The sequence below is a fragment of the Myodes glareolus genome, chromosome 7 (assembly GCF_982192425.1).
Source record: "Myodes glareolus chromosome 7, mMyoGla1.1, whole genome shotgun sequence".
Classification (NCBI taxonomy): Eukaryota; Metazoa; Chordata; class Mammalia; order Rodentia; family Cricetidae; genus Myodes; species Myodes glareolus.
Genome location: NC_142032.1, coordinates 15,467,201 through 15,486,064, shown reverse-complemented (window position 1 = coordinate 15,486,064; position 18,864 = coordinate 15,467,201). Strand labels below are relative to the sequence as shown.

Below are 18,864 nucleotides of genomic sequence, written 5' to 3'. Positions count from 1 at the left end.
TGGCTTCACTCACAGTTCCCATACTGGCAGAGGACAGTCCTTTGCAATGGAGAACAAGCCCAGAAAGAAAGAACCCTGCTCTCAGGGCTGACAATAGGAAATGTCAGGGCCTCTCCGCTCACTGCTTGCTGAACCAGGGTCTTCCTTTTGGGTCCCTCATGTGAGCCAGGTTGTCCTGCTAAATATCTGTACTGCGTTTCTCAGAAAACACACCCAAAAGGGCAGAGAACACAGGCCCAGCAAATCTGTCACAGGTCAGCTTATGTTCTGACTCCTGTCTTTACTCTGCTTCCCCAAAGAGACCAAACTGTGGCCATTGTTCAAGGTTCCTGGCTGGTGCTTTGAATCTAGGTGCAAGCGCTGCATCCTCTCCCTCAGGTTGCACAATCCAGGGTATTTTTATCATCCATCCTTGATCTTCAGTGTCACCCAACACCAGCAGTGAGTCACTTCTGCAGGGAAGGGAAAAGGAAGGTTCAAAGGTGAGAGCTGAAGAAAGGAAGTGACTCAGTCTCAGGGAAAGGGAAGACGCAGGGGTCTTGCCTTACTCCCCAACCAGTGCGACCAGGCTAGGATGGAGTTGCTGGCACCCACAGCTGTTGATGGGTGGTTAGAGAATCTTCCAGAGCTCAGTGCCACTGTTATAGTCTTGTCCTGCCTGCCTCTGCACTGCCTTTTCCCCTTCATGCTCCCATGTGGGATGGCCTATTTAAAACATTACCCTTACTGTTTGCTTGTTGGTGCTTACCAGCAATACTGTGTAGTCTTGTATTGCTGATCTCATCCTAGCAGAGAGTTTGTCAGCATGACAGTGACCCACAGCCCTGTGCTTCCCTCCACCTCACCCTTCCCCAGTCCTGCCCTGAAGGGAGGCTGACAAGTAGTTCTTTCTCTGGAGAGTTCAGAGCTCCGTCAGCAGTCAGAAAGCAATAGGAATAGTCTCCCAGGCGAAAAGCAGAAGCCAGAGGTGGGGCTGAGCTCTGCCAGCCAATTGTACTTCACTTTTGATTTGTTGCCAAGCCACATGTCCTGCTTCCAGGTGTCCCCAAGGAGAAGGTCTCAAGTCATGTGGCCAGTGCAGCCGTCATGACTGTCACAGGATGAGGACTGTGGCTAACAGGAATTTCGGCTGCTTGATTCTTCTTCTTCCCTCCCTCATTGGCACATATAGAAAACTGCAGTGCTCCTTAGGTGAGCGCGGAGAGGCTAAGACCTTTCCAGATGGAGAGAAAGTAGGTGCTGCCAGTAGGTTGGGTGACTAGGGAACGTGCCATAAACCACCCAGGACTGGAAATCCTGTCTTACCTTGACACTGGAAGGTTGGGGTGTTCTGATATATGTGAAAGCCACCTTATACAGTGAGAAGTGTAAATATAGATGTGTTGTTTAGACTGGAAGAATTAGGTTAATTTCTGAATTGCCAACATAGGATCACTCCTTGGTCTTTGGGCAGAGATCAAGTATAAACCATTCCATATACCAGCCCTTGGTGTTCCCAGCACAGGCACAGCCCTGGGCTGGACAGCTAATTCTTGAGGCTGAGCAGGTAGTTAGTTATCTGTCACCACCTCACATGTTAGAGTACTTTTGCCCAGGTTTTATAAGATAGAGTCAAGCCAGGGCATGGTAGTTTCAGGACACAGGACTACACAGAGAGACCCTGTCTCAAAAACACAATAAATAATTGTTATGTGGTGGCAGCACACACTTTTAATCTTAGCACTAAGGAGACAGAGGCCAGCCTGGTCTATAGAGCAAGTTCCAGGACAGCCAGGCCTACACAGAAAAACCTTGTCTCAAAAAAACAAATAATAATAACATTAGCAACAACAACAATATGGTTCAGCAGGTAAAGTAGCTTTCTGCCAAGCCTGGTGTCCTGAGCTGGGTCCCTGGGATTCATGTGGTAGGAGAGAATTGGCTCCTACAAGTTGTCCTCTAACCTCACATGCTGTGGTTTGTGTGTGCATACACATAAATAAATGTAGAGGGAAATGGCTCAGTGGTTAAGAGCATGTGTTGCTCTTACAGAGAACCTAGGTTTATTTCCCAGCCCTATGTGGTGGTAGCCCTGTCACTCTAATTCTAGGGGACCTGATGCTCTCTTCTGGTCTCTGCTGCCACCAAGCATACACATGATTCACAGACATCTCTGCAGGTAGAATTAAATAAATAAATAATAACAATCCAATATTGTAACATAAGTATTTTAAAGAATTGTAAAATTTCAAAAGAAAATGAATCTGTGAGTTCAAGGCCAGCCTGGCCTACAGAGAACTCCAGAACATCTGGGGCTATACAGAGAAACCAAAGGAAAAGAATAAGAAAAAATAATTTAAAGAGTAAAACACAAACAGTGAGGAATGTATAATAATAACTGATAATCTGAAAATCTACATGTGAATGCAGAGGGAAACTGGTATTTTACTTTCCCTGGAAACCCTTGAAGGCATAGGCAAGTGGACACCATTTGTGAGATCTGCTAGCTGTGAGGACGACAGGTGAGACTTCACTTTCCATTGCTGTGATTAAGACCATGACCAAAAGCAGTGACTTGGCATGGAAAGGGTTTATTTCATCGTGCATTTCCATGTCGCAGTCTGTCACTGCGGGAACCTGGGAAGAGGAGCTGAAGCAGAGGTCATGCAAGAATGCTGCTCATTGGATTGTTCAGCCTTCTTTCTTATTCAGCCCGGGGACCTCCTGAGTAGGAGAGACAGTGCACAGTGGACTGGACCCTCCCACATCCACATCCATCATTACTAAGAAAATATCCACAGGCTTGCTTCCACGCCAGTCTGATGGGGGGCATTTCCTCAGATGAGATTCCAGCCTCTTCCCAGATGACTCCAGCTTGTGTCAAGTTGACAAAAGCAAACCTAACCTAAGCAGCAAGGGCTCCAACAAGGGCGGGCAAGGGACCTCAGGACCAAACTGAAGCATGATTCCAGGTGATGGGTGTATAATAAGAACAGAAGACAAGCAACTAGAAGGCAGCGGCAGGAAGATCCCTGATTCCAAGGCCAGCCCGGTCTGCAGAGAGAGTTCCAGGACAGAGTCCAAAGCTACACAGAGAAACCTCATCTCAGAAAACAAATAAATGAATGAATGAATGAATGAATGTCAAAAATTTTGCTGAGCTGTGGTGGCACATGCCTTTAATCCCAGCACTTGGAGGCAGAGGCAAGTAAATCCACAGAGTGAGTTACAGGACAGCCAAGGTTACACAGAGAAGCCCTGTCTCGAAAAAACAACAACAAAGAAAAATTCTGGCAATTAAAAAAAAAGTATATTAAAAACATAGGGAACCCTTATGTGAGGCTAGTGATCTCTGTGACTTTGAGGCCAGCTTGGTCTTCATAGCAAGCTCCAGGTCAGGTCAGCTAGGGCTGCTACATAGTGAGACAGTGAGACCCTGTCTCAAATATATGTGTGTATGTGTGTGCGTATACATATATGTATATGACTCATGAAATAGCTCAGCAAATAAAGGTTCTTACTGCCATGCCTGAACCCACATGGTTGAATGAGAGAACTGACTACCAAAACTTGTCCTCTCCTCCATACATACATCCAACAAACATACATACACAATCAATCAACAAATGAATAAATAAGTATAATTAAAGACTATCAGGATAGGGCAATGGACCAGTCGGTGAAGTTCGATGTCCTCTTCTGACCTCAGGCGCTTGCACCCATGTGTACTTACCCATAAAGATACAGACACACACACATAATTGTAAATAAAATACATCTTAAAAGAGTCATGCTTCACACCTATACTTCCGGAGGCAGAGATCGGGGGTCCATCCAGCCCTTCTACCTGTATCAGCAAGTCTGGGTTCAGTGAAAGAGCCACCTCAACAATAAGGTAAATAGGAATTGAGAAAGACTCCCAACATGGCCTCTGGCCTACCTGCTGTACACACACGCACACACACACACGCACACACAATACACATATCAAGGAATAGCCAGGCGTGGTAGCTTGTGCCTGGGACCCTAGCACTGGTGAGGCAGGAGGATTGGTGTGGTTTAAGGCCAATGTAGGTTACAGAGTCAAGGAAGAATCTGCCGTGTTGACTTTGGCAGCACATCCACTGAGACTGGAAGGACACAGAAGCAGCAGCTAACAGATGAGTGCTGTCTCTGAGGGAAACCTGGAGTACCCTGGACCAGTAGTGAGGAGCGGTTGGCTCTTTAGAAGAGGAAACGGTGTGTTGGCACTTACCTGCAATCAGCAGCCGCAGCAGGAAGCTGGAAGAGGTCAAGCAAGGTGATTGTGAGTTCAGGGCTGTCCGGGACTTCCGTGGTGAGATTCCCATCTCAAAAGACTGAAACAAAACTAAACCAAAAGAAAAGAAACAGAAACACTGTTCTGTGAGCTGTTTCAGTTTGCCCTGCCCTTGCAGAGACGGGCTGACACATCCCAGGTAAAATACATTATACTTGCTGGGCGTGGCAGTGCACACCTTTAATCCCAGCACTTGGGAGGCAGAGACAGAAAAAAAAAAGAAAAAAAGCAACAACAAAACCCAGTATCCTCAAAGGCAAGCCCGCAGGAACTTTGGTTTCCAGGCATCTGGACGAGTTGGAGGCAAACACTGGCAAACCCTCTGAGAATCCCTTAAGAGCCTCTGTTGAAGAGTGAAGGACTCAAGGTGGATCTACTTCTACCCTTCTAGAAGTGTCAGAGGTGGGACTGGCATGGCCTTGAAAGGAAGTACCTGAGCAGGGCAGAGCTCAGGAGGGGAAACCCCAGCCCTGCCAGAGTGGCACCTGGCCTCTAGTCCCCAGAGGGCATCCCCTCAGCCTCAGGGGATTTCGGTATTCAGTGGAAAGGGAGTTCTTGACTGAGGCTGGAAAATGCTGGCTTACAAAAAATGAAACCAGCTCATTTTTCCTCTGTAGTCCTCAGTTCAAAATGCCAGCTTCTGTGAACTGCTGATGTGAAAGGCAGCATATTAAATCTAGCCTTGCTGTGTCTATTTTTCTAGAAGCACCTCTTAAAATAAATTTTTTTTAAAGATTTGTTTATTTGTTATATATCCAACATTCTGCCTCTATGTATGCCCACATGCCAGAAGAGGGCACCAGATCTCATTACAGATGGTTGTGAGCCACCATGTGGTTGCTGGGAATTGAACTCAGGACCTCTGGAAGAGCAGTCAGTGCTCTTAACCACTGACCCATCTCTCCAGCTCCTTAAAATAAAATTTTTGAGAAACACTATCTTGTATTCCAGGGAGGCAACTCTTTTAAGAGCTCAGGGAACCGGGTGGTGGTGGGTGGCACATGCCTTTAATCCCAGCACTGGAGGCAGAGGCAGGCGGATCTCTGTGAGTTCGAGGCCAGCCTGGTCTACAAGAGCTAGCTCCAGGACAGGCTCCAAAAGCTACAGAGAAACCCTGTCTCGAAAACCAAAAAAAAAAAAAAAAAAGGAGCTCAGTAAGCCTGGTGTGGCGGCACAAGTCTATAATCCCAGTGTCTGAGAAGCAGAGACTGGGGGATTGCAAATTTGAGGCTAACCTAGCTTGCATAGGTAGCCCAAGCCAACCTTGCCTACATAATTGGACTTTGTTTAATAAAGTCAGGGGAAGTGTGGGAAATTGTGTATGAGAGAGAAAGAGGAAGAGCGCATGAGAGAGGGTGCACGCGTGTGTGGAGGCTAGAGATAGACACTGAGTGTCTTTCCTCTGTCTCTCAAACCCTGTTTGAGGCAGGGTTTTTCACTGAACCCTGAGTTTACAGATTGGCTAGACTGGCCAGCAAACTCCAGGGATCCACTTGCCTCTACCGTCCTGCCCAGTGCTAGAGTTACAGACACGTACTGCTTTTGCTAGCATGTATGTGAGCCTGCATGAATGTATGTACCACATGAATTCAGGAGAGCATCCAATCCCCTGGAACTGGAGTTACAGGCTGTTTTGAGCTACCACAGGGTGCCAGGAGCCCAAACCTGGGTCCTTCTGCAAAAGCAATCAGTGTTCCTAACCACTGAGACACCTCTCTACCCGCATATGCCCAACTTTCGCTTGACTGCCTGGGCATCTGAACTCAGGTCTCCGAGTTTGTGTGGCCAGCATAGCACTTCACTGGGCCATGTTCTCATCACTGAGGTGGGAGGTTTTTTTGTTTGTTCATTTTTGTTTTTGTTTTTCAAGAGAGGGTTTCACTGTGTAACAGTTCTGGCTGTCCTGGAACTCTCTCTGTAGACCAGGCTGGCCTTGAACTCACAGAGATCCACCTGCCTCTGCCTCCCCAGTGCTGAGATTAAAGGCATGCACGACCACTGCCCAGTGAGGTGGGAGAGTTTTAGCTAAGATGTTGCTCCAGCTTTTAAGTGTATGTTGAATGACTTGTGCTTATCATCTAAGATCTTTGGGTGACCATTTCTTCATCTTTAAGGTGAGGGAAATGACTCCTATTTATAGGGTTGTTATGAAAATGAAAGGAAGTAATGTATATGAAGAGCTTAGCCCAGGAGAAGCACCATTGTCTACACTCAATAAAAAGGTGTCTGGCTCAGTGAGGTGGCTCCGTGAGTAAAAACACTGGCTGTATAACAGAACCCGTGTGAGGGTGGGAGAGAGAACTGCCGCACACGCGTCCTCTGACTTCTGCCTGCGCCATGGCATCCACATACCACACAATAATAACAATTTTTAAAAATTAGAGATATACCAGCATAATTGTGAATAGATCCCTGAAAAGGATGCATAGTCTCTCTAGATAGCAGGGTAGGTATTTGAGAATTAAGCACGTAATTCACATTGTTTTGAGTTTTTTGTTTTATTTTATTTTTGTTTTTTTGAGACAGGGTTTCTCTGTGTAGCCTTGACTGTCCTGGAACTGACTCTGTAGACCAAGCTGGTCTTGAACTCATAGAGATCCACCTGCCTCTGCCTCCTGAGTGTTGGGATTAAAAGCATATGCCACCACCTCCTGGCCATTTTTAAAATAATTTGAATAATATCTAGAAAAAGAGGTATGTTATACCAGCACAAATTAATAGCAGGGAGGGCCAAGAGAGCTGAAATTTTCTGGATATAGTGGTACATGCCTTTAATACCAGCACTCTGGGGGCAGAGACAGGTGGATCTCTGTGTCTGAGGTTAACCTGATATACAGAATAAATTCCAGGACAACCAGGGCTAAACAGAGAAGCTCTGTCTCAAAAAAGAAGGGAGGGAGGGAGAGAAAAAGCAAAGCCAACAATAAAAGCAAAGCTGGCTAAGCATGGTGCGTACACCTTTAATCCCAGCAGAGGCAGGCGGGTCTCTGTGAGTTCCAAGACAGCCAAAGCTGTTAAGCAGAAAAGCCTTGTCTCGGAAAATAAATAAATAAATAAATTAATTAATTAATTAATAACCCAAAGCTGAAATTCAAGGACTGAGTCTTGAATAATAAGTTATGACTGGCATAAAGGACTTTTATTTGTTTGAAACAAGAAAAAAAAACCTAGACCTTGTTGCTTAGACAGAGTAACACTGGGCAGTGACAAAGGGAGCAAAATGTGCTGGAACTGTATCTGTTTCTACATCAGGACAAATGATTGTCAACCCAGGAAGAGCCACACAGGGCAGAAATCCTGCTTTCACTTCCCTTAGGCCACATATACTGTGCCCCCAGAAGAATTCAACAGCATAAGTAGCAGACGAGAGGCGTGTTCATCCGAGGAGTGGAGGAGATGGGTGCCAGCAGACTGAAGCATTGGAAGTTCAGGCTGCTAAGAGCATCTTGTGCTTTCTGGACCAGTAAGCTCGTTATCACTCTCAGAAAAAGTCTGAACTCAATTATTCAGTAAGGACCTTTGAATGGTCCTGGGGAAACAACCCCAAGAGACGCAGTGAGGCACGGTGCTCACCTGTCTGGTAAGACAGAAGACGTGCCATGACCTTGCCTGGGCAGCGTTCAGTCAGACGTCGTGAATGTGCTCTGACATCACAGGCAAGATGGAAAAGTCCAGAGAGCATACAGGAGGGTAATGGGAAAGGTGGATTTATTTTTAATCGGTTGGATGAACATACCCAAAAAGCAATGTTGCCCATCTCTCTGCCCAGCCCAGGACTTTTCTCAATTTAATCAACCGCTGAGTTAAGAATGTCGATAGCAAATCAATCGATTATGTCAGGGATGTGACGTCAGGAAGGAATGCCGAGATGGTGGATGCCGGAGTCAACTTCAGAATCATCTGAACTGCCTGAAACTCTAACCAGATAATGTAGAGTTCTGCCCTTAGCTTCAAATAATCCACCGCACACACTGGAGAGGAGAGGCGGGTAGCCTCTGGGAGAAAACCTGAGTAAGATCCCGTTGACAGAGGGAGTGCTGTATGAGTCGGTAGTGATGAGGTTACAAGGAAAGACAGTTTGATGACAGTTTTAATAGAAATAAACCGCCCCAGACAGGAGTGATCACAGAGCCTCAGATCTGCACTGGTTAGACCACATACTGTATTTGTTCCCACACATGCCACTTCACTTCCGGACATGACACTCTAGCTTTGACGAGCTCCAGTGAATCCCAGGGAGGGTGGCTTGAACGGATGGAGGATTTCAGAACCTTGTCAAGAATGTAGTTGAAAGTTAGGGCCACATATCCAAGAAAAAGAGGCTGTTGATTGAATTCAAGAACAGCCTCCGGGGTGCGAAAGGCTGCCAGGGAAAGATGGATTAAACTACTGGGCTGCGTAAAGGCTGGTGGTTTGAGAATTGCAAAGGCAGATTGCAAGATGACCTGGCCACCATCTCCCGGAGTGGAGCAAAAGCCTTGATTTTCTTTGCCTTTAACCCGGCGTTCTCGGAGCACCAATAGTTGACCAGAACCTGAAGCGTTTGCTCCTTGTCTCCCTTTCAAGCCAGTCTCAGATCTCCTTTCAAGACCTCTGTAGGTCTGGCAGTGGTGGCGCACGCCTTTAATCCCAGCACTCAGGAGGCAGAGGCAGGTGGATCTCTGTGAATTTGAGGCCAGCCTGGTCTACAAGAGCTAGTTCCAGGACAGGCTCCAAAGCTACAGAGAAACCCTGTCTCGGAAAAGAGAGAGAGGAGAGAGAGAGAGAAAAGAAAATTGCCATTATTTGGAGCAGGGGCAAAAAAAATCAAGACCTTTGCAGATCTGGCCAGGGGCAACTGGACTCTGGGCCCAGGATAAAGGCAAACAAGTTTCTGTTAGCCATCGCCGTTCTTGCACTGTTAGATACTGCCTTAGACTCATCTCACTTAAATATGAGCGTGACTCTGCTACACACCTGGAATCCCACTACTCCAGAGGTTGAGTTAAGATGAGAGCAATATGTGTTCAAAACCAGTCTGGGGGTTTGACAGTGGGGTGCTGAGATACCCCAACAGATAAAGTCAAATGCCACAAAGTCTGATGGGCCTGAGTTTGATCCCTGGGCTTCTGGAAGAGGAGGACCAGCCCCTGCGAGTTGTCCTCCGACTTCTATATGCACACACACACACACACACACACACACACACACACACGCGCGCGCGATAAATGTGATAAAATTAAAGACCAGCCTGGGCTACCTGGCAAGACCTTGTCTCAAAAAAGGAAAGAGAAAGGTTGTCATTTGCCAAGGTCACCTGTGATACTTGATACTCTGCCTCATTGAGCATGCTCCTGGATCCATATCCCCTAGGCCTCCCAGTGGCTGTGGGTCATGTCCCCCCAGAAGTCCCTCTTCTTCCCAGCCCCCCTGCCTTATCCTCTATGGAAAACTCAGGAAGAAAGCCCAGCTGAAGAATTAGGCCATGCTGCCGAGCACACTACTTATTTTTTTATGACTAAGATTAAGCTGACAACCATGCAAAACATTGCAAACCTGTGTTGGCTGCAGATTTAATACCTCACCCAGCCCACACAAATAATTCATGCTTCTGCATCGATGTCCAGAAAAAACAAATCAGCAAAAAGCTGGGCTCCTGCGCGTGTGAAGCAGCCGCCTTTCCACCGAGGCAGTATGCCGGAAATACCCAGGCTCCAGGAATGCAGATCTAGCATTTTGAGATTCTTTTTTTTTTTAAAGATTAAAGTATGTTTTCTCAAATGATTGAAGGTTGGTGGGAGGTGTAAATGTGGGCACTTGTCACATTAATTCTTCAGATGATTAAGTTTTTTGCTGCTTCTTGAAAGCTGTTTGCAGTTGGGTTTGATGTCCCCGTTCTGGGTGAGTGTGTTGTAGCAGTTACCAAGGTGACTTTAGCTGACTTTCAACAATTTATTTTTCCCTCCAGCTTGAGACTCTAGCCCTGTGAGCTGTGTGATTCATCTCTACCAGCCCCCACCCCATCTCCCATGGCTATTCATCAGCATTTTTGCCTGGCCCCCTGAGACCGGGATCCTCCAGAAGGTCCCACCCAGCAGGCCAGGCCTCAACGCCACTGGGCAGCATGGCAGCATAAGGGTAGAGAACCTGTCGTCAGATGTAAGGCACATCCTGGCTCTGCTATGTAACTCTGTGGGGCTTGCTGGGGCTGGTGGTAAAGCGTTTGCCTAGTATGCATGAGCCTCTGAGTTTCAGCCCCAGTACTTCCAAAAGTAAAACTGTGACCTTTAGGTTGTTTCAGCTCACTTCTATTTGTAAAAGGGCTAAGAGAGCGTCCATGCTTGTGTGAGGACCTGCTGAGTGACTGTGCAACAGAGAGCCTGGCACAGAGGAAACCTTGACAAACGGCTGCTCTCATGTCCTGTATTCTGCTCTTGTTTGGGCCCCAGAAGCACCCCCATATGACCTTTGAACCCATCAGTAGTGCCTGAATGAGATGTGGGGTTATCCTCGGAAGGCCAGCATAGAAGGTGATCAGATGTTCACAGTTCATCAGCTGGCCTGCCACAGACATGCTCTTTGGCCTTGGATATGTCCCCTCTTTGAAAAGGAAAGAGGTAAATTAAACAGATTGAGTTTCTTTCCAAGCTTGAAATACTGTGAACTTCTTGGCCAGTGTTTGTCTTCTTCACAGGTCTTGTGAAAGTGCTTGCCAAGGGAAAGGTAGTTCCCAAGGCAGCTTTGGGAAACTGTAGGAGGGGATGCCTTGGTGACAGAGCAGTCACATCTAGGGTTGTATCCACCTGGGGAGAGGAGCGAGCTGAGCCACTGCCTTGCCAGTACAGCCGTGCTCTCTGTGGGGAGGGGCTCTGCCTGTCAGCTGAGCCTCTGTGCTCACTACCTTAGTAAGATGAGGCCTGCACCTGAGTGACTGTCCAACCCAGATGTCCTGAGTAGCTCCCGCCTGCTGCTTGAATGATGTAAAAACAAACAAACAAACAAACAAACAAAAATGATCCTTCCCTAGTTTTTTGATGGACACAAATTTTTCAAACAATTTTTGAAGAATTGTTCTGGGTTTCACAGCCCAAACCAGAACCCCGCCTTTTGAATGCTGTCAGTGGATGACCCTCTTTTCCTGCTGGGTAAGATTTGGGAGGTCAGTAAGGACAGCTGAATTTGAAAAGCAAAACTTAGAATGGCAAGGGACCCAGTAGCCCAGCTGTGGGTGGGACCAGATGTTGGTGAGGAGCTGAGCTTGAGAGAGCAGGAGTGACAGCTTAGTATGGCCAAGGTCACCGTCAGGAGGGATCTAGTTTAGGACTTCCATATATGCACACACAACACAACACATATCCACACACATGCATCTGACTCGTAAGGGCCCAACATTCACCCCTCAGCAAGGGTTGCACTATCCCTGCTTAGAGGCTCACTTACATCACTGCCTTGCCTGCCCTATGCAGGGTGTGCTTGCTCAGAGCAGCTAGCTCCTAGAGCTGCTGTTCCATGTCAGCCTTGTAGAGCTCAAGGCAGGAAAAGAAAGGCTTCTCAGAGCACCTGTTGATTCCATGAGGCAAAACAGGCCACTGTGATGTGAACTTGTATATGTGTTGGCCAAAGATGTGGACTCTAGAACCTGACTGACTTCAGGCCAAACACCAGCTCCACTTCTTCACTGGCTACTCAACCTGAACACATAACTTAGCCACTCCAATTCCAGTGTGCCCACCCCATGGGGCGTCGGGAGGCATGGGCAACCAGTGAGAAGTGCTTGCCACCTGCTGGCCCTTGGCTAGTGCATCGTGAAGGGTGTTACCATAGTTAACAGGCACCGTAGTTGCTAACCAGGAACTTGGCCAGAAAATCCCATTTGCTCCTCCCAGTGGTTTTCCCCATGTGCTTAATCTGTCCCTTGCTTGCCTCACAGGAGCCGCAAAGACAGCTTAGAAAGTGACAGCTCCACGGCTGTTATCCCCCACGAGCTGATCCGTACCCGGCAACTCGAGAGCGTACATCTGAAATTTAACCAGGAATCAGGGGCCCTCATTCCCCTCTGCCTAAGGTGAGCTGAAGCACTCCATTCCACAATACCCTGCAGGCCTCAGAGCCTCCACAGTCTGCCTTCCCCCAGCACAGATCAGCTGAAGCTTTGAGCTAGCCATTTTTACAAGACTGGTATCTGTGGGCAGTTGATACCAGAGTGGAGTCCAGGGCTGGATGGAAGAGAGCCTCAGGCAGTTCTGTCCCAGGACTCTGTGTCACTGGCCCCTGCAGTATCCTCCCGCATCCAAGCCTCTGGGTAGCGCAGGTGATTGAGAAGTCTTCAAGCAGAGTAGTGAGGCCAGATGGCCCAGCAGATTGTCACTAGAGAACGACTGTTCTTGGGGGGGGGGGGGTGAGACAGGGTTACTCTGTAGCCTTTGGAGCCTGTCCTGCTCTTACAGACCAAACTGGTCTTGAACTCACAGAGATCCACCTGCCTCTCCCTCCTGAGTGCTGGGATTAAAGGTGTGCGCCACCACTTGGCTCTGTTCTGCATCTCTTAACCTAGAGCAGTCGTGAGTCATAGAGCACATCCCCCATTGGTCTGTCACCTGGGTTGCTATTTTGTTTTGTTGGAATTGGTCTCACTACTGACTGGCCTTGAACTCGCAGAGATCCTCTGCCTCTGAGAGCTGGGGTTAAAGGTGTGGACTCCACACCTGGCTTTCTTATCCTCTGGTTCTCTGAGAAGTTTCAAAGTCAGAGTCCATGGAGAGTAGACGCTGAGAATACTCTTTTGTCCAGGAAGTGTCCTTCAGCTGTGCTTCCCTTTGGGAGGTCGAGTGACCAAGAGAGTCTAGGATGGCCCCTGCCATCCCATAAGCTAAGACACAGGTCATACTGAGCTGTCAGGAGCAGGAGGGTTCTGATAGGTTGGACTCTCCTCCTCTCGCTTGGTGCTTTTCCCATGCAAGACTCTCAATTCTTTACAAACTCAGTGGCCAGCCCAGCAGCCTCCTGAGGGGACCGGAAGCCCAGCTGTGGCTCTTCTGCTATGAGAGTCAGAGCACCCGCCTTGTGGCCAGGATGCAGGTCATGCAGAACACTGCACTAGGCTGGATCTCTTACAGCTGGCTTCCTCCAAACCCTTGGAGTTCCATCCTCACTTTGCTAGCACAAGAGGCAACAAGAATCCCCCTAAACTCAAGGGCACAATGACAAGGAAGAAGGAATTGCATGGTTTGAACACTGCCCACGGATCCAAGAGCCAGGAGAAGTGGGGGTGAGCCAGCCTTAGCCAGCTGCCCAAGCAAAGGTATCCAGTGGTCTGAGTGAACAGGACCTCCCAGGGCCAGCATTAGACTCCAGCCCTGTCCTCCCTTACAGCTGCTTGGGAACAGGCTTGGGCTTTTTGCCTGGGGAAGGGTTAATCCAAAGCAGCCTGAGAATGCAAAAAGCTGGTTTTGCCTCCTTTGCCACTTGGCATTCCTGCCCATTGGTTGTCACTGCCTGCCCTTCCTCCAAGTACATTTCCAGTCTGGGAATTCATGGTGTCTTCTTGCAGTTACCCTGCTTGGCTTCAGACTTTTGTTTTGTTTTTGTGTTTTTAAAGATTTGTTCATTTCCTCTAGGATAACTGCTTAAACGTTACAGGAAAGCCCAGGAACAAGTGAAAGATCCTACACGGGCACATAAGTGTCTGGCTGGGAGGCATGAGTCTTCCTTCACTCAGGACATGGTGCTGGCACACTGCTAACATCCCTCCTTAGCCTCGGTGTTCTCACCTGCCCTGAGGCCCTTTGAGCTCTGGCCTAGACTGTCCACTGGCTAGGGACTCTCAGAAAGATGCCGTTAGCATCTAAAGGTGGTGCCTTTCGCTAGTGTGCTACAGTGCTACAGTGAACATGTTTGGTTAAAGTCCTGTTAGTGGGCAACTGAGCCCTCAGGAGGCACTGGCCAGGTACTCTGCCTTAGGGAACTTTGCTCTGTAGCCCCAGCACTTTGGCTAGGGACTGTGTTTCTGAGCCCAGATCCCAACTGTCTCCGTGTTCCCATCTCCAGGGGCAGACTCCTGCATGGCCGGCACTTCACCTACAAGAGTATCACAGGTGACATGGCCATCACATTTGTGTCCACGGGAGTGGAAGGCGCCTTTGCCACTGAGGAGCATCCTTACGCAGCTCATGGACCCTGGTTACAAGTGAGAAGCGTTCTTTTTCCCTTCCTTTTTTTCCTCCGGCTCTCTACCTGCTGCCTACCCTCCCTCCAAGGGCAGCTCCCTATGGCACCCATCCTGGGCTGGGAGCTGCCTCTTAGGTTCAGAACCTGAGCTCTGTGTGTGGTTATGGAGAATGGGTGCTGCTGCTGTCTTCACAGCTCCAGGGCACTTCCTGACCTTCTTCCACCCCCTGATGCGAGTTTCTCTGATGACAGTGGAGATCCAGGTGCAAGGGGTAGAAACAACTCATACCCTGGGAAATCAAGATACAGGAAGGACATTGGAGGGTGAACAATGTGTGGCTGCCACCCTATATGGGCTATATAGTGACTATATGGAAACCTCTCCAGAATTCATAGGAGTGAACTAGGTAACCACACTGGGCAGGCCACAGTGACCAGAGCTACCCCATGAGCTCCTGATAGAAACCATTGGGCAGAACCTGATAGCTTGTCCAGAGTGCTGTGATTGTGCTCTCCTGCTTGGAACAAGGATCAGAACTGATGTTGAGTACAGTGCTTGGGCTAAGAACCATCTGCCTCTTTCCAGTGCCTACCCTGCCCAGGGCTCCAAGGGTCACTAGCCTAGTCTGCCATGTTCCTTTCTTTGCTTTTGGCTGTGTTTTAGAATAGGGGAAAAGCAATTTACCTCCTTTCACAAGAATATCAAGAAAAGGAAGCAGGACCAGATGTGTTAATGCACACTTTTAATCCCAGCACTTGGGAGGCAGAGGCAGGGGCATCTCTATGAATTTGAGGCCATCCTGCCCTACAGAGAGAGTTCCAGGACAGCTAGGGCTACAAAGTAAGACCCTATCTAAAAAAAGAAAAAAGAAAGGGATTTGGGGCTGCAGAAAGAGAATCTGACCTCCATTCGAAAGGTCACCAAGCTTTGTGATGTGTTAGAGAAAGCATGGGGGAATTACAGTAAAAAGGAAGAGAATTACACTGGCTTTGTGGGTAACCCAGTCTGGGGTCTGCACTACTCTTTATATGGTATGTTTTTGTCTGCGTGTGTCTGCTTGTAGCTGATGCTCTCCTCCCTCACAACAACCTCCTCCCTGCCCCCACCAAAGTCCTAACCCTTAATTAAAACAAACAGCAAACAAAGACTACCAACCACTCTAAGCCCAGAGGTAGGAATGGGAGCTAGTGCTTTAGGGATATTGTGTTCCATAAATTATCTTGCCTTTTTCCACTGTTGTTATTACATTGTTTCATAACAAAATTACTTTGAACCATAAAGTTATAAATACATTTTAAAAGTCCCACTTGGTAACATTAGATTTCTGTCTGTGTGGTGTTGATAGTTACTGTAGCAAAAGCTCCAAAGTGTAACATTTGAAATGAGCCCAGTACAAGTAGACACGGCCTCCCATACCTCCATTCCCTTCCCTAGCCATGTCCCAAGCTGCCACCCATCTCTACCGACAACCAGACAGACTAGTATGGAGGTGGGAGATGGGGATCCCCACAGGTGACCCCAGCCACACAGAGTCCACAGATCATCGTTGCAGTGGATAATGTCATGCTAGCAGGTCTCAGCAGAAGTGTCCTGGGAGTTCATGAGTGTGTGTGTTGCAGTTCAAGCACATTTGGAGGGAATTAAGAACTAGAGTCTCCCTAGACTAAAGAGTGTCTGCTCTTGTATTCCGTCATTTTTTTGTAGAGCATCTTCCCAGCCTGAGGGCTGAGGTGGTCAGCATCTCTGGCTTTCTGCCTGCTTAGGAACCTGGGTTCCCAGAAGATTCAACAGTTATCTGGCACCCCTCAGTCTTCTGGAAGGAAGCCTCCTGCACCCCACCCAATTCCCAAGTTCTTAATCCCCTGGCTGCTAGTGTTCCTGTTCTTGGCGACCCCCCTCCCCGACACACGTTGGCAGCACCCCCAGTGAGTTGGGGCATTGGGCACCCGCTGCCTCCCAGCACTTGGGTCCCCTCCTGTGAGCTGTTGCCCAGGGAACCAGGGAGCGGTGGGAACGAGTTGCTGGCCTCGGCATGTTTCAATCAAGTTGCTGTGCTGGGAGCTGCTTAATCAAAGGCCTGTTACGGGCTCATTAGTGTGGTCCACCATGGGCCGCCCTCAGGAGAGCTCTGGGAAGGCTGGCTCGGGTCCCGCCCTCCAAGCACGCACCCTTGATCACCGAGAGATTTCTCAGGCTCTTTGCAAGGAGCCCTGGGAAACTCTCCATCTGACCTGCCCCAGCCAGCCGGGTTCTCAGCAGTGAAGCCAACACCCACATCAGCTTCCTCCCTGCCTGAGAGCAGTCAGCGTTTTCTGCATCTGTCTGCTGGCCTAACTTTCCCTTTAGGGTCTTGCCTCTGTGGTCATAGACAGCTCCCCAGCTTGTGGGAACTGGGCTTGTCATGACTTGTGGGCCTCTGGGTTGCCTTGCAAGGACCAGCTGTCTCCCCAGGAGTCTGTAGGACCTGAGGTTCCATTCAGTCACAGATCAAGCCCCGCTGTGCCAAGAAGGGGCCCAGGCCTGTTTGGAGAGAGAACCCAACACCCACAGACCTGCCCCTGCTCCCTACAGGCATCACTCACAGGGTCTGGGGTGTCTCTTTGAGCCTTGTGTGCCCTTGTGTGCCCAGGCCTACTGATGGCAGAGGAGCAGGGGTGACTGAAAGCAGTAAGCATAGGACGGAGAGACCTAAGTTGCTGCTTGAACTGTCCCTGTGGGTCATAGCTGAAGTGGGAGGGGCAGGGAGACTGTCTTGCATCAGCCTTCAGCAGCCTTTAGAGTGCTCACTCCCAGCCTTGGCACCTTGTTCTGGCTGCTAGCCCAGACCTCCTATCTCTGACGGAAGGGAAGACATATTCTCCCCATTCTGGGGAAGGGCGACTGAGAGAAAAAGGGAAGGCTAGAGAGCCAGAATCCTTTTCTGCCCTAGTGGGATGGCCTCAGACCCCATCCCAGGCTGCCACCTGCTCCCCCACTTTCTACCACCTCAGAGAGACCTGAAGAAGAGGCGGGCAAGTATAGTTAGAAACTCACACATCAGGAATTGCTGCAGAGGCAGGAATTGGCTTGAGCCCATACTCTTTCCAGAGAAGAGACCTGGCTGCATCTTTCCTGCCCTGTGTCACCCTTAAGATCATGGAACCTGAAAGCCAAGTCCAGAGCTTCATGAGAAGTCTCCAGACCCTGAAGCAGGCCTGCTCCTGGGGGCTGTGGCATGCTTCTCCCTTGGCCTGTTGTCCTGAACTGTCAATCTTCTGAGCAGAGCCCTGCCCAGCACTCAATCAGTTCAGTCATCAGTTCCTAGGCAGGGCAGTCTGAAGGAGGGAAGCTTCAGTCCCAGAGGTCACAGAGAGGGCAGATCACCAAACACAAGGTTATTTTTTTTTAGGCCCTGCAATGCTTTCTCAGCTGTGTGGTGTCTGACAACTCACCCAGGTGGCGCCCTTAGTCCCAGCCACTCCCCACCGGCCCAATGGGAGGTCTCTGGCTTGGGAGAAGACATCTCACAGCTGTTCCCAGTGGGGTCTGATGTTCCCAGCCAGGCTGGGAAACCACTGCTAAACTCTTCCCAACCCAGGAACATGCTCCCCATACTCCTTCAGCCAAAGTCCTGTGTTCTCCTGTTCCCATGCACCCTTTTGGATTCTTTATAGTGGGCAACCTGGGAGTCCCCAGCTCCGGGCACCCCCTTTCTGATGCCTACCATTTCTCCTGCTGGTGAGCCTGGCTATACCTACCTCCTTTGGAGACTTTGGCTTCTGCCATCTCCAGACCTCATTGTTGAGTCCTGTGCCTGTGAAGGTTTACAGCAACAGTAATTCCCTGCTGTGTCAACAGCTGGAGTCCAAGCCTGCTTCTGGTCACCAAAGCCAACTTCTCACCGCCCACCCAGAGCAGGAAATGAGTGAATGCCCCCCCCTCACAAGTACACGCCTCTGCCCCTCCCAGCACGGGAGTGTCCACAGGCTGTTAGCTGGCCCTTGTCTGCCTGAGATGGGGGAAAGGGGAACAGCAGACCTGAGCCCTTGCGAGTCCCCGCCTCACTGCCATCGAGGGCACCAGAGCTGCTCCTTGGCAGGCCTAGTCTCTGTAAAGAGCACATTTCCTTCCTGGAGAAAAGGAAAGGGAGGGAAAGAAAGCCAAAGTTGCTGGGAAGCAGAACAACGTGTCAACACAAGGAGCAAACAAGGCCCAAGACAAAGTGTGGATTGTCATCGTACCAAAGGGAAGGAATGGCATTGTCAGCCGCTCAGACATCTGTTGACCACAGACCTTGGAATGAGTGTCAGATTTGTAGCCTTCTAGCCCCTGCCTGCAGCGCAGCCGGGCCTGCCCAGGGCAGGCATGGACAAAAGATCACTTTTCAGGTTCCTTTCTGGAACTTGCTGGAACCTGGAGAATTGAGAGGTTGTTGACAGTC

At 49.2% G+C, this 18,864-nt stretch overlaps 1 protein-coding gene and 1 long non-coding RNA gene across 6 annotated transcripts in view; one reads left to right on the top strand and one right to left on the bottom strand.

Moving 5' to 3' along the window:
• Positions 1–18,864, top strand: part of Sufu (SUFU negative regulator of hedgehog signaling) — a 93,465-nt gene that overhangs the window by 65,059 nt on the left and 9,542 nt on the right. For all 4 annotated transcript variants that reach the window (XM_085694042.2, XM_085694043.2, XM_085694040.2 and 1 more), the window contains 2 exons: positions 12,207–12,341; positions 14,324–14,462. In XM_085694042.2, the coding sequence (XP_085550168.1) occupies positions 12,207–12,341; positions 14,324–14,462 (274 nt within the window). The remainder of the gene's footprint in view (positions 1–12,206; positions 12,342–14,323; positions 14,463–18,864) is intronic.
• Positions 245–18,339, bottom strand: LOC125403596 (uncharacterized). Of its 2 annotated transcripts, none has more exons than XR_007233003.3 (3): positions 18,182–18,339; positions 4,235–4,348; positions 245–452 (listed from the first exon to the last, which is right to left on the bottom strand). It is a non-coding gene; the product is annotated as an uncharacterized LOC125403596 (long non-coding RNA). The 2 variants fall into 2 exon arrangements; XR_015003321.2 differs by lacking the exon at positions 245–452 and adding an exon at positions 2,414–2,703.